This window comes from Capra hircus, chromosome 19, assembly GCF_001704415.2.
Source record: "Capra hircus breed San Clemente chromosome 19, ASM170441v1, whole genome shotgun sequence".
Lineage (NCBI taxonomy): Eukaryota > Metazoa > Chordata > Mammalia > Artiodactyla > Bovidae > Capra > Capra hircus.
The window spans coordinates 50,139,221-50,153,465 of NC_030826.1; the positions used below are offsets into that span (position 1 = coordinate 50,139,221).

At 52.9% G+C, this 14,245-nt stretch overlaps 1 protein-coding gene across 1 annotated transcript in view; it reads left to right on the forward strand.

Annotated features, from left to right (window-relative positions):
• CCDC57 (coiled-coil domain containing 57) overlaps positions 1 to 11,579 on the forward strand; it is a 109,341-nt gene extending 97,762 nt beyond the window's left edge. Inside the window, exon 19 of the mRNA XM_018065413.1 lies at positions 11,068 to 11,579. Within this exon, the coding sequence (XP_017920902.1) occupies positions 11,068 to 11,267 (200 nt within the window). The 3' untranslated portion in view covers positions 11,268 to 11,579. The remainder of the gene's footprint in view (positions 1 to 11,067) is intronic.

Consider the following 14,245-nt stretch of genomic DNA (forward strand, 5'->3'; position numbering starts at 1 on the left):
CATTCAGTTCCATGGTAACCATGCAAGAGAAACATCCACGCCCCAAAGGCCTTAACACGAATGTCAGACTGGAAACAACACAAACATGCATCAGTAGATAAATGGAAAAGCAGGTCGCTGTGGAGCAGTGTGACGTGCTGCTTCTCCGTTTATCCGTTGATGGCCAGCGGTAAAGAGTCCGCCTGCCAATGCAGGAGACGTGGGTTGGATCCCTGGGTCTGGAAGATCCCCTGGAGAAGGGAATGACAACCCACTCCAGTATTCTTGCCTGGAAAATCCCATGGACAAGAGGAACCTGGCAGCTACTGACCATGGGGTTGCAAGAGTCGGACACGACTGAGGGACAAAACGAGTGTGCTGAACTACTACTCGACAAGCAGAAGCACCACCAGTACACGTGACAACAGCAGTGAGCCTCAGAAACATTGCTTTGATCTCTGGAAAAACCAGACATCAAGCAGTCCCTAGTGTACTTTGTGTGTGTGTGTGTGTGTGTGTGTTTATTTTTGGCCGTGCTGGGTCTTTGTTGCTGCACGGACTTTCTCCTAGGTGTGGTCAGTGGGGGTCGCTCTAGCTGCAGTGCACGAACCTACTGCAGTGGCTTCTCTGGTGGAGCACAGGCTGCAGAGCGCAAAGGCTCAGCAGCTGCAGCTCTGAGGCTCGTGGACTCTGGCTCAGTAGTTGTGGGGCACAGGCCTAGCTGATCCCAGATGAGGGATCAGACCTGTGTCTCTTATGTTGGCAGGTGGATTCTTCATCTCTGAGCCACCAGGGAACCCCCCTAGGGTACTCTTTTTTTATGTGAACTTCTAGAAACGACCTGCTGCTGCTGCTGCTAAGTCACTTCAGTCGTGTCCGACTCTGTGCGACCCCATAGACGGCAGCCCACCAGGCTCCGCCGTCCCTGGGATTCTCTAGGCAAGAACACTGGAGTGGGTTGCCATTTCCTTCTCCAATGCATGAAAGTAAAAAGTGAAAGTGAAGTCACTGAGTCGTGTCCAATTCTCAGCGACCCCATGGACTGCAGCCTACCAGGCTCCTCCGCCCATGGGATTTTCCAGGCAAGAGTACTGGGGTGGTGTGCCATTGCCTTCTCCAGAAACGACCTACATAGTTAGTAATGACAAAAAGCAGATCAGTGGTTGCTTCAGGCTGGGAGTAGGGATGTTTGGAGTTGAAGGAAATGTTCCATAGACATAGATGTATAGATTTTATACAACTCATTGAAATGTACCCTTAAAATGGGTGTGCTTTATTGTATATAAATTATAGCTCAATAGAAGTTATTTTTTTAAAAAAACAGCAAAAGATCTCCTATGTTCAGCATCACCCAGACAGCAGCTGGGAGCAGCGTATTCTGGAGAACTCTGGCCTTCTGCTCTCAATGTTCTGTCTCCCGCTGCATGGTCCCTCTTGATCTTGGTTTCTAGTCTGGGTTATCTGTGTCTGTTCCAGGCAAAATCAAGAAGAGCCAAAGTAGGACAGACACCCAGTGTCAACTTGCCTCACGCCACTGCAGATCCTTGCAGAATTCTTGTAATTCATATCAATTTACTCAGGCCCTCTTAATTATCCTCCAGTGGGCACTCAGGACTCCTCAGGGAGGTCATTACTGTCGACAGTGCCCTCCCAGCAGGGCCCCAGAGCCTTTTTGGAAGGGCCTCAAGAGCCCTGAAGGTGGGAGGGGTAGAAGAGCCTTTGGCATCCTACAGTCATCCCAGCCAGGGCTGTCCTTTCCCGCAAGCCTGCACTCGAGATTTTGTTTGAAGAAATAGTAACTCAACTTAAAAAAAAAAGGTATAGAATCAGTGTATAGAACAAACCCACCCACTTCTGTTTTTGTTTTCTTCTTATCCATAAGGGGTTATTTGCTCTCTGGAGAACACTGCACATTTCACAGTTTGTGAAGAGAGGGGGGGCCCCCAGGCGCTGGTAGCAGAAGCAGCAGTGGGAAGAGCAGCCACCCTCTGGCCGCAGACAGCCATGACGGGGCGCATCGGGCTGTGTTCCAGTGAGACTTCATTTTCAAAATAGGGCAGGCTGACTTATAGAGTTTTCTTGCGGTTTCCAATACTTTATCCTATTTGCTGGAAGGTGACAGTTCTTCAGAGAAGTGCTCTGTAGTACACAGCAGGCTCATCTGTCCATCCTCCCTGCTGAACTTCCTTGGCGGTGGTGGTTTAGCCACTAAGTCGTGTCTGACTCTTGCGACCCCATGGACTGCAGCCCGCCAGGCTCCTCGGCCCATGGGATTCTCCAGGCAAGAATACTGGAGTGGGTTGCCATTTCCTCCTCTAGGAGATCTTCTTGACCAATCCAGGGATCGAACCCAGGTCTCCTGCGTTACAGGCAGATTTTTTACCAACTGAGCTATGAGGGAGGCACTAACATTTCGTCTTGCAGTGCTTTTCCCCCTAAGTGCATGATCCTGCTATCTTCAGACAGTGACTGTTTCTTCCCTTCAGTGCTTGTAGTCCTGTTTCATTTGATTTCCTTACAGAGCTGGTTGGGGCCCTGAAACTGTGTTAACTGTGTTAACAGGAGGGTCATCGGGGCATCTTGTCTCATTCTCTGACTTGAAGAGATTGAGGCTCATTTTGCACTAAAGTGATTGCTGTGAATTTTTAAATATAACCTCTATCAAGTTAAAATTTTTCCCTTACATTCTTGATTTACCAAGAGTTTTCATCATGAATAAGTGTTTTCACTCATCAGATGTTTTCCTGCATTGATTAAGATAATCGTATATATATTTTTTGCTTATTGTGATGAAATATGGTGGTAGATTTTCCGATATGGAACCCGCCTTGCATTACTGGGATAAACTATACTTGATATATTTTTAATACTAATTTGGCTTGCTAATGTTGATATATATAGTTTTTATAGCTACATTTATAAGTTAAATATTTCTGTGATTTTTTTTTTCCCTTGGGTTGTCTTTATCTGGTTTAGAAATGTAGATTACCTCATAAAATGAGCTCTTTTTCTACTTTTCTGAGTAATTGGAATAAGATAGAAATTGACTATTCCTTGAAATTTGGGTCTCTTCTTTTGAAAATTCAGTAGAACCTCCTGTAAAGCCATCTGAGCCACAAGTCTTTGGGGAGGGAAGTTTTTGATCATCATTTCAATTTTCTTATTAATTATTGGATATTTCAAGTGCTTTTTTTTTTGGTACTGGTTTTGGAACTTTCCATTTCATCTAGATTTTATTAACTTACTAGTGAATAGGTGTTTATAACATTCATTTTTACCCAGTCATTTCCCTGCCATGTTCATTTTCTCTCCCTTTTTTTGGGGGGGGGGATCCATCTTGGCAGAGGTTAATCTTACTCATCTCTGCAGACAACAGTTTGAGTTCTGTTGACGCTCTGTGCCGCTTGTTTTCTTGGAGTTTCCATTTCACTGAATCTTGCCTTTAATGCTGCGACTTCCTTTTTCTTGTTCCCAAGTTCGTCCTGTTCCTTCCTCTCCAGTCTCTCCCCCTGAAGGCTAGCTCATCTCCTGGTAGATGGAACAGTAGTATTTCCAGATAAGTGTATTGGCAGCTGCTTGAGCTCTGTCCTACAAATTCTGAGATTCGATTCTAAATATTTTTCGAATTCACCATATGGTTTCCTACATAATTCAAGGATTATTCAGAAACAAGTTAGTGTCCAAGCAGAAGGGATCTGGGGAGATTTTGATGTTGGTTTCTAATTTTATTGTATTAATATTCTATTTGGAATGAATGGAGATTTGCCCTGTGGCCTGAGGGGCTTCCCAGGTGGCACCAGTGGTAAAGAACCTGCCTGCCAGTGCAGGAGGCATAAGAGACACAGGTTCGATCCCTGGGTCGGGAAGATCCCCTGGAGAAGGAAATGGCAACCCACTGCAGTATTCTTGCCTGGAGAATCCCATGGACAGAGGAGCCTGGTGGGCTACAGTCCACGGGGCCGCAAAGAGTATATGTGGTCTGGTTCTGTGTATGTTCTGTGTTTGGCAAAAAAAGAAAGTGTGCTGTCCGCCTACTAATCTAGACATCTCTGTGTCTAATAACTCAAACTAGTTCATTCCGTTGACTAAGTCTTTGCCATCTCTGTATGGGTTTATGATCAACAGGGGTGATTAAAACCTCCACCTACCTGTTTTTGGATTATCGACTTTGCCTTGCAGCTCTTTCAGATGTTATTTGGTATGTTTTGAAGTTGTCCCTTCACCAGGACTCAGAATTCTTCTTTACACCTTACAACAGTTTGTGCTTAATTTTATTTTTTTGTTTGTTTTCAATTTTTATGTGTCTTTTTTGTTTTTGTTCTTGGCCACGCCACCACAAGTCATGTGAGGTCTTATTCTCTGACCAGGCCCCCTGCAGTGGAAACAGAGCCCTAACCATTAGACCACCAGGGGATTCCCTGTCTTTTGTTTTAAATGGGTCTAAAACATCTTTACACATCTTGCTGAATCTTGTTTGTTTGTTTTGAATAAATCCAATTTGAGAATTTTTCTTCGTTGGTGAATCTAACTCATTTATCTATTGGGCTTAATTCTCCATGGTATTTATTTCTCATCTGTTTACTTTATTTCTGTTTATTTTTTCTACATTCCTACCTTTCATTGGAGAAATCAAGTTTCCTTCCGCTGCATTATAAGTTACACATTCTCCTTTTGCCCAAGGATAATCTCACTCACTCACACGTGTTTACGCAGCCCTATTGATTTCTCACACTTGTTACCACTTCCGGGTTTCCCCTCCATAGGCATGTTCTCTATGCGCTCCCTTTCTCCCCACATCTGCCATCCCACCCCCACCACAGCCGCAATGTCTGGAATTCTCATTTGGGGTTGTTGTGGGTTTGTATAGGTTTGATTTTCCTATTTCTCAAGTGTCCGGCACCTTCTTCTATGTTTGTTTTTCTCCATATGGAAGCACTTCTCCCAAGAGTATTCTCAATGTGGCTCCTTAGACGGAACCAGAATTTTTATCCCACTTGTTTGAGAAACCCTCCTGCCTGCATCCCTGTAGGGATTTTAAACTTTGTGTTTAACAGAGTTCAGTACAAAGATGTAGAAATTTATGTGTAAGTTTAACATATCCAAATTATGCCCTCCGTTAACATCCTATAAGAATGCCATTCATTCTTCAAGTAAGCATAGTAGCAATGAAACATGCTGGGAAATGAGGGGTTTGTTTTATTTATTTTTATTTCTGGCTGCGCTGGGTCCTCTGGGTCTTTGTGGCTGCACATGGGCTTTCTCTAGTCACGGGGACCAGGTGCTGTGCTCTAGTTGTAGTGTGTGAGCTTCTCCTTGCAGTGGCTTCTCTTGTTGTGGAGCCCAGGCTCGAAGATGCGCAGGCTGCAGTTGTGGTGGTATATCAGGTTAGCCGCCCCGAGGTGTGTGGGATCTTCCCCGACCAGGGATCGAACTGGTGTTCCTTTCATTACAAGGCAGGTTCTTAACCACTGGACCACCAGGGAAGCCCAGCGTTTGCTTTTTAACTTGGGAAAGATGGTGAAAGATTTTCTGTGCTTTGCATATGTGGCTCTCATTGGCCTGGTTTCTTTTGATTCAAAAGTTCGACCACGAGTGCTTTTGGTACCATCACACACCCTACTCCGTTTATATCTGAGTTTAAAATAGAGAGCCAGTTACAATCCTGAACGACAGATGTCACACACGAGTGAGCAGGAGATCTCATAGCATAAAATTCTGTTCAACTTTCCACGGACCCTGCTACCAATATGCGGGTTTCAGGATTCACTCTGCAACCAGGGCTGAGCCTTCTTTGGTCCATGTGGGGACTGAGGGAACCCTGCAGAAAAGCCAGCCATCCACAGAAGGGGCGCCCGACTCAGGGCGGGGGACGCAGGTCAGGCGTTCAGAGCTCCACGGGAGCCCTGCTCTTGGCAGTGCCTGAGGAAGGCCTGACAGGGGCAAGAGCTGCGTTCTCACCTCCAGCCCAGAGGCTGCAGGTTGACTGTCCTGGCCTTTTGCTCTCAGCCCAGCTGCACCACCCCTGTGTCAGGCCGGGGGCCCCCATATGTAGGGCCCGGGCATGAGGTGGCTGTGTGTCCAGGAAGCTTCGCTAAGGGCTGGGCCTGGCACCGAGGCGGCACTTGGCACATGCCGTGCTTGTGTCCACGTGGTCAGTTGTTCTGGGCCCAGGCCCCTGGAGAGGCTTCCTGGCCTCCTCGCCAGCCTCAGGCCCCCCACTTGAGCTGAAATCAGACAGCAACAGAGAAGCTGTGGGCAACTACGGGGCACACAGTAGGTCTTTGCAAAGCTCACCCCCAGCCCTGAGTGCTGTGTGCCTGCTCTGCAGGGCATATCTGTCCTGGATAAGCAGTGAGGGGATTGGGAGGGGGTTCCCAAAGCAGCCCACAGGGTCCTCAGGGTCATCACTTGGGGCCTGGAACAAGACCTGCAGCTACTGTGTTTGGGGCCAATTGGCAGCCCTCCCAAGGGGGCACATTTCTATGGAAAGGAAGAGTGTTGCCTCACTCACAGCGTCCCCCCTGCCAAGAGGAGCAGAGGGCAGCCCCTCGAGGCATGTGTACTGCCAGTCCTCACCCTGGCTAGGTGCAGAGGTGGGTTGCCCCTCCATGGGAGGACCCTAGGATTCTTGGGTTCCTGGTCTGACCTCCTGAGGGGCAGAGCCTCCACGAGCCCCTGTGAAAGTGCGCCTTTTCATGAGTCACCTTGTTCATCTGGTTTCCGTTGTTGGATCTCTATGGAAAGAAGTGTGTTAGTCGCTCAGTCACGTCCGACTCTTTGCGACCCTGCCAGGCTCCTCTGTCTGTGGGATTCTCCAGGCAAGAATGCTGGAGTGGGTTGCCTTTCCCTTCTCCACGGGATCTTCCTGACCCAGGAATTGAACCCAGGTCTCCTGCATTGCGGGAGGATTCTTTCCCATCTGAGCCACCAGGATAGCCCCTCTATGAAAAGAAGGCAAATCAACATCAACCCCCACCTCATATGGCATCATGCCCTCCCTGCTGTGTCCCCACACCACCTTACAGAGGACACACGTTGTCTGGGTGCAGCCTGGGCATTCAGCTGCCCTCCACCCTCCCAGTGGGGGAACCAGCCAGGCTTGGAGGCCCAGCCACTGCTTTCCCCCGCCTCCCGGTCCCCAGCCCCCACCGTCCTGACCTCTGTCCTGGCGCTGTTTCCCCCTCCCCCACTTCGCCCCTGCACTCAAGAGCCTGCCCCCTCTGCCCACCCACCCGACGTGGCCTTTCCCCGCCCCTCTCCTCTGAGGAGCTGGGCCCCAGACAGGGCCCGAGAGGGGGTAGGGTCACGACGGAGGCAGTGCCGGCTCTCCTCTGCCACAGAGCCTTTCCCCTCTAAGTCCCCTGCCTGAGGCACTTCCTGAAGCCCAGGAGGGGAGCCACTCAGGGCCACACTGAGGGGCACTAGCAGACAGTCCTAGGTGAGCCCAGAACCAGGGAGGAGGTACCCCCAAAAATGATGGTAAGAAGGAGCAATTAGGGGTTGGCGTCAGGCGTTAACTTCAGGAAGGTGGGGGGTAGGAGTGGTGATGCTGGTCTGTTAACCAGGGCTGTCTGGTCAGTGCCCCCAGCCCACGGCTGGGAGTGGCTGCAGGGCCCTGAGGATCTGGCATTTCCTGCCTGCCCCTCCTGCACGCTGCTGAAGGGAGTCAAGCCTGAAGTATCAGCCCAGAGCCTCTGCACCAGGGGCCTGCAGCAGTTCCCAGGCAGGCAGGGCTGCTCAGGACAGGCTCAGGGGTCCATGTCACCCACCATCGACACCTCTCATACACTGAAGCTTGGGGCTCTATCCCACAGGATCTGTGGCGGGGAGTGTAACAGAATCTAACTTTTAACCACTGACTCACAAGGATGCCCAGGGTGAGGGTGAGGAGTCCTAGTGGGTATAATTCCCCCAACTTGAGAAATGTAGAACTTGGGGACTCAAGGTGCTCCCAGGGAAGCAGGAGAGAGGTCTCAGCAGAAGCGGGGGGCCATCAGCACCCAGAGGGGATCACCCTAGAGTGGAAAGGGAAGGCCCAACAAGACCAGCGCGACTGAAGTGAGCCTGAGGGGGTCCTGCCCCTTGTGGCCTAGGCTACAACTGGGACCTGAGTCTCAAGTAGCGCCCCAGCTCCACAGAAGGTTCTGGAGAACCAGGGTGGACATGGCTCCATATCCCCTTCCTCAGGAGCTCAGGGAGTGCCTTTCCAATTGCCTTTAGAGGCCTGACGTGCCTGTGCTCAGAGCCACCCTGATGGGCAGGCAGATGGGAAGACAACTGAGAAGGGAGCTGGGCAGCAGCTCCAAGCAGCCAGAGAGCTGGGACTCCTATAGGCCCCTGTGCGCAGAGAGCCCCAGGAGGCCCCGAGACAGGAGACTAACCCTCCTCCCTGCAGGGCTCTGGTCCATGAGATGTGCCAGGCTCCAGGTCAGTAAGGGAAGGTCATGGGGAAGACCACCCACCAAAAGGGCAGGCCCACAACCCCCTCGACTCAGCCAGCCCCTGCCGGGCCCCCATCCTGCCCCCAGGTTCATACTGGGAGGTCTTGGGCATTTCACTGAACCTTCTCGAAGGCTGGGGCTGTACCAGCAGCCCGTAGGAGGTAAGTGCTATGCCCCTAAATGTCCCTGAAGCCTCATCAGAGCCAGAGCAGAAAGAGAGCAGAACAGGTCAGGCGAGGAGGAGACGGCAGAGAGCACCCCGGGGGCCTCGCTTCCACACCCCACCCGCTAAGTGAGGTCTGAGTGAGGGCACAGATCACTCAAGCAGAGACCACCACTCGGGCACAGGAAGTGTCCTAAGGCGAGCAGGCCTGACTTGTTCAGCTTCATGCCTGACTTGTTCAGCTTCATGCCTGAGCCAGGACTGCCATGCTCTGGACGCCTGTCCTGGAGGAGCCAGTCACTCCTTCAGGGCGACTTTGCAGAGAGAGAGACAGAAACCAGTGCCCTGCAAGGCTGGCTGTGCCGTCCTTTCAGCTCAGAGGCCCTGCTTCTAGGCAGACAAGTTGGTCAGCCTGGCCTGTGCTTCCAGCAGAAACATTGGAACCACCTGCTTGGCATCCGGCTGAACTAGCAATCAGCTCCTAACCGCTGGCCACAGGGAGCACGGCCTCCCAAGCAAAGGTCTTGGGCCCTAGGCTGGCCCTTCTCCCTACGCCTCACCCCCCAGGCAGACAGTGGGATGGACTCAGGTCATGCCCACGAACCCTTGAAGGGGCTGGTCCCTCAAGTTGTAGGGAGGGACCCCCAGCATCGCAGTGGTCAGGCTCCTGACCCTCCCCAATGGCAATGGCCTTCCAGAAGGAAACCAAGTTAGCAGGATAGGGCTGACCAGAGATCCCTTTATAAGCACTTGTAAAGGCATCTAGGGTGAGAAGGTCTCTGTGTAGAGAGGAAGAATTCACCCAGGGTTGAAGAACCAAAGACATGGGTGCTTTCTCAATGAGGGAGGAGCAGCCATGGCCACAGGAAGTAAAGGGAAACCTGGGGATGTCCAGGGACCCCCATCCTCACCCCACTCCAGGACCTGGCGCTGGCAGGCTGGGGGCAGGGGGAGAACGGGACCTGGCTCAGCTTTGGGTCTGAGGGCACAAGGCAAGGCCACTGGGTGTGACCCCCGAAGCCCCCAGGAAAGGAGAAGCAGCTCCAGACATCTCCAGAGGCCAGAGGAGCAGAAAGGGCACAAGACGAGAGAGGGGACCAGGGCCTGGGTGCCCCTGGCCAGCGCCCAGCTCATGGTGCTGGAGTCACTGCAAGAAGCCTGGCTCACAGCCCTGTGTGTGCTTTCCAAGTCCCGGCCTTTCCTGCCACCCAGCTCCATGCCAACCCTGTTCTTTCCCTCCAGAGGCTGTGCGGCTGCTCTGCTGGCCTTTCCCCAGATGTCTGGGCCAGTTTGGTCCCTGACGTCCACCTGTGCAGCACGTGGCCATGTGCTGGACGGACCCCTCCAGGACTGCTCAGTGTCACACCGCCAGGCCCAGGGTGGTGGGCTCGGTGACACTGGGCAGATGGTGTGTGTCCCTGAAGTGTGTCTCACATGTGTGAGATGCCAGTACCAGGCAGCCAGGCCCCACCTATCCTGTCTTGACGCCCTGTGTCAGCGTTCTTTTATTTTTTACATTTTTTTTTTTTTTTTGGCTGAGCCACATGGCATGCGGGATTGCGACCCCGACCAGGGATCGAACTCATGCCCCTTGCATTGGAAGCACAGAGTCTTAACCCTGCATGCTGGGCCAGCCCAGGAGGGAGAGCTGCCGCTGAGCTTGCATCATCTCACCACTGCTTTTTATTTTTTTCATTTTTTATTTATTTTTATACAGCTTTTAAAGGTTATGCTCCATTTACAGTTATTACAAAATACTGTCCATATTCCACATGTTGTACAATACAGTCTTGTAGCCTCACAGTTGCTTTTTAATAACATCTGCCTGGTACATTTTTTTAAAAAAAGAAATACATTTTTAGTTTTAAAAACTAGGAAAACAGTGAAAAGCTCAAGGGACTTTTCAGACATCACCTAGAATGCCCTCGTGCAAAGACAATTGTTGCCAGTATTTCGGGAGGGCTGCCCTGGAGCAGTGGCCCACACTTAGAGCATGTGCTATAGCTCCAGGGTCCTTGGCCTGGGCCTGGCCACGCGCATCAGGGCTGCTGTGCCGCTGGAGATGCTCGCAAGCATGGCCAGAGGGCACAGGGTGGATGACAGCCTGGGAAGTGCCGTGAGTCAACCATTAACCTCGGAACCTCCGTGGGACCTGTTACGAAATGATCACGACAGGAGATGTTTTCACAGCCAAATATCCTGTGTGCCCAGTGGAGGGGCAGGTCCAGGTCCTGCAGAACACCTGGAGAGCACATGTCCACGCAGACCCTCTGTGCGGGACACCAGGGCCAGGACCTCCAGATACAGCTGTTGCCCCGGAGGACACTGGCCTGCATGGGCTCCCACAGGAAGCTGGCATGGGATCTCTGGTTCCTGCTGGTGGGAAGCTCAGCCAGCACTCAGTGAACCCAGCTCTCCTTGCATACCGCATCCTCCTGCCCCATGATGACTCACCCTCCTTTCTCTTTTCTCTTCACCTGCTAGAGCGCCCAGCACCGACAGCCTGTAGCCTCCGGCACCCCGAGGGGAGCCCCATCACGACGTGGGCAGCCTTTGGTGTTGAAGGGATGAAGATGGAAGCCCAGACAAGGGGCAAGCCTGCTAGACACCCCAGGGTTCATCCTCCAAAACATAAAGGCTGCCAGCGGCCCCCCAAGATTCGGAACTACAACTCCAAGGACTGACCTCCTCGCTGCCCCACCCCACGCCGCCCTCTCCCCGTTCTGATCCCCTCCTTTCTCCTCTCCCCACCCAGCGCCTTCCCTTTTCCCCTCCTGCTCCCTTCCATCCAACCTGTCAGTCTTCTTCCCGGCCGCCTCCTCCTCGGTGCTTTTGTCTCCATGTCAGGGCTGCACGCACGTGTGTGTGTGTGTGTGTGTGTGTGTGTGTGTACAGTGGGGGTGGTGAACTGCTAAGGCACCTCACAGAGTGACCACCGAATCCCAAATTCTTCTTCGAACTCGGGAAGGACAGTAAAAGATTCCCAGGGCTTTGCACATGTGACTCTCATGGCCCGGTTTCTTGTGCTTCAAAGATTCGACCATGAGTGCTTTTGGTACCATCACACACCCTACCTCGTTTATATCTGAGTTTAAAATAGAAAGCCAGTTACAGTCCTGAACTACAGATGTCACAGACAAGTGAGCAAGAGATCTCGTAGCATAAAATTCTGTTCAACTTTCCACGGACCCTGCTACCAATATGCGGGTTTCAAGATTCACTCTGTGACCAGGGCTGAGCCTTCTTTGGTCCATGTGGGGACTGAGGGAACCCTGCAGAAAAGCCAGCCATCCACAGAAGGGGCGCCCGACTCAGGGCGGGGGACGCAGGTCAGGCGTTCAGAGCTCCACGGGAGCCCTGCTCTTGGCAGTGCCTGAGGAAGGCCTGACAGGGGCAAGAGCTGCGTTCTCACCTCCAGCCCAGAGGCTGCAGGTTGACTGTCCTGGCCTTTTGCTCTCAGCCCAGCTGCACCACCCCTGTGTCAGGCCGGGGGCCCCCATATGTAGGGCCCGGGCATGAGGTGGCTGTGTGTCCAGGAAGCTTCGCTAAGGGCTGGGCCTGGCACCGAGGCGGCACTTGGCACATGCCGTGCTTGTGTCCACGTGGTCAGTTGTTCTGGGCCCAGGCCCCTGGAGAGGGTTCCTGGCCTCCTCGCCAGCCTCAGGCCCCCCACTTGAGCTGAAATCAGACAGCAACAGAGAAGCTGTGGGCAACTACGGGGCACACAGTAGGTCTTTGCAAAGCTCACCCCCAGCCCTGAGTGCTGTGTGCCTGCCCTGCAGGGCATGTCTGTCCTGGACAAGGAGTGAGGGGATTGGGAGGGGGTTCCCAAAGCAGCCCACAGAGTACTCAGGGTCATCTCCTGGGGCCTGGAACAAGACCTGCAGCTACTGTGCTTGGGGCCAATTGGCAGCCCTCCCAAGGGGCACATTTCGGTGGAAAAGAGCGTTGCCTCACTCACAGCGTCCCCTCTGCCAAGAGGAGCAGAGGGCAGCCCCTTGAGGCATGTGTACTGCCAGTCTGCACGCTGGCTAGGTGTGGAGGTGAGCGGCCCCTCCACAAGACAGTGGGGTGCTTAGCCTGGCCTACAGAGGGGCAGAGCCCCCCATAAGCCCCTTTGAAAAGCATACATTTCATAAATGTCATCTTGTTTATCTAGCTTTCAGGCTTTGATTTCTGTGAAAAGAGGGAAGATAAAAATCTACAGAGGCACATTGACGTCCTAACCACCGATGCACTGCTTATCCTGGGCACACAGTGTTTGGGGAGCTGCGGAGAAAATGGCAGGTCTCTTCCAGTGTGCCAGGAAGGAGCATGCCAGGAGCAGCTTTGCTGCCGGGTGGCAGGGTCTCCATACTCTGTTTTGTCTGGTACATGGCCATGTAAGTGAGATGTAGCCATGTGACTTCCTTTAGCTGAAAAAGTGAGCCCTGTCTCCTTTGCTAGAAACAGATCCCGTAAGTCCCCATCCCTCTGTGGTGCAAACAAGGGTCTTGAACTCAGCCACCCAGCCTGCAATCGTCCCGTCACCTGGGCCCCTGGTAGACTGCAGTGAGCAGAGCCCCACTGACCAGTGGGAAGTAAGCCTGGGATAGTTTAAGACACCAAGAGTTGAGGGTGTTTGTGCAGCATGGTCTACCCATTCCTGATCCAGGATACTGGGTGTCTGAAAAGCTCTTAAGTAGGAAGGAAAAGAAAATCCCACAAAGTTATTTGGGACAGCAATTGAGCTGCGGGATCTCCCTGCCCTCTCTCCTTTTTTCCTGTCTTGCTCTTTCTTTCAAACCAGAAGTGCAAACCAGAAGTCCCCAGTGCTGACGCCAAGAGGAAGACGAGGAGGAGGGATGAGCTGCCACTGGAGCACTGTAGGGTTTGAGGGAGGGGCACCTGAAGCCAAGTTACCTGGTTTGGCGTGGCAGTCCCCTTCTGTCCTGCCCAGAACATCTGTGGCCAGTGCCATGCCCCACAGTCTTCAGTTTCCGAGACAGGGGAGGAGAGCAGCAGCGTTTGATTACAAGAGGAATCGGCCGGGCACCTCTGCCAGGGCTTTTCTGACCTCACAAGGGTCTATCAGTGGTCCCAGGAGATAGTAAGGGCCGTGCAGGGCGTGGCCACCAGGCCGTCCTTCCCGGGCTCATGTGATTCCCGATCCGTGTTGTCTTGTTTGTTTTCAGTCTGGAAAGTCAAGGATTTTTTTGTGTGTGTATGTATAAAATCGATAAACATTTGAGCACGGGAATTACAGAAGGAGGGTGTGCGGGCGAGGAGAGAACGCACTTCCATTGGTTCGTGTGCGTGCCAGTGGGTGAAAGTGGCCACGTGCGCGCGCGAGTGCCTCTGCCCAAGGAGACTCCTTTGTTCAAACCACACCAAGAGGTGTCCGTGCATAGGCCGCTCGCCAGATGGCCGCGCCCCGTCCCCGCGGCCATCTGCGGAAGGCCCCTGCAGGCCTCGGAGCTTCCCCCGGGTTCCCGCACTCGCCCCGCGAATTTCAGCGGCGAGGCAGGGAGGACCGGAGGCGCTGTGCTGCAGTGACCGACAGTAACCCCGCACAGGGCACCCTCGGCCGGGTCAATGACCGCGCTCGCTCCGTTGCGGCCCGCGCAGCTCCCGGGGCAGCCCGGCCCATCACCCTATCACCTAGCAACGCCCACTCGAGGGG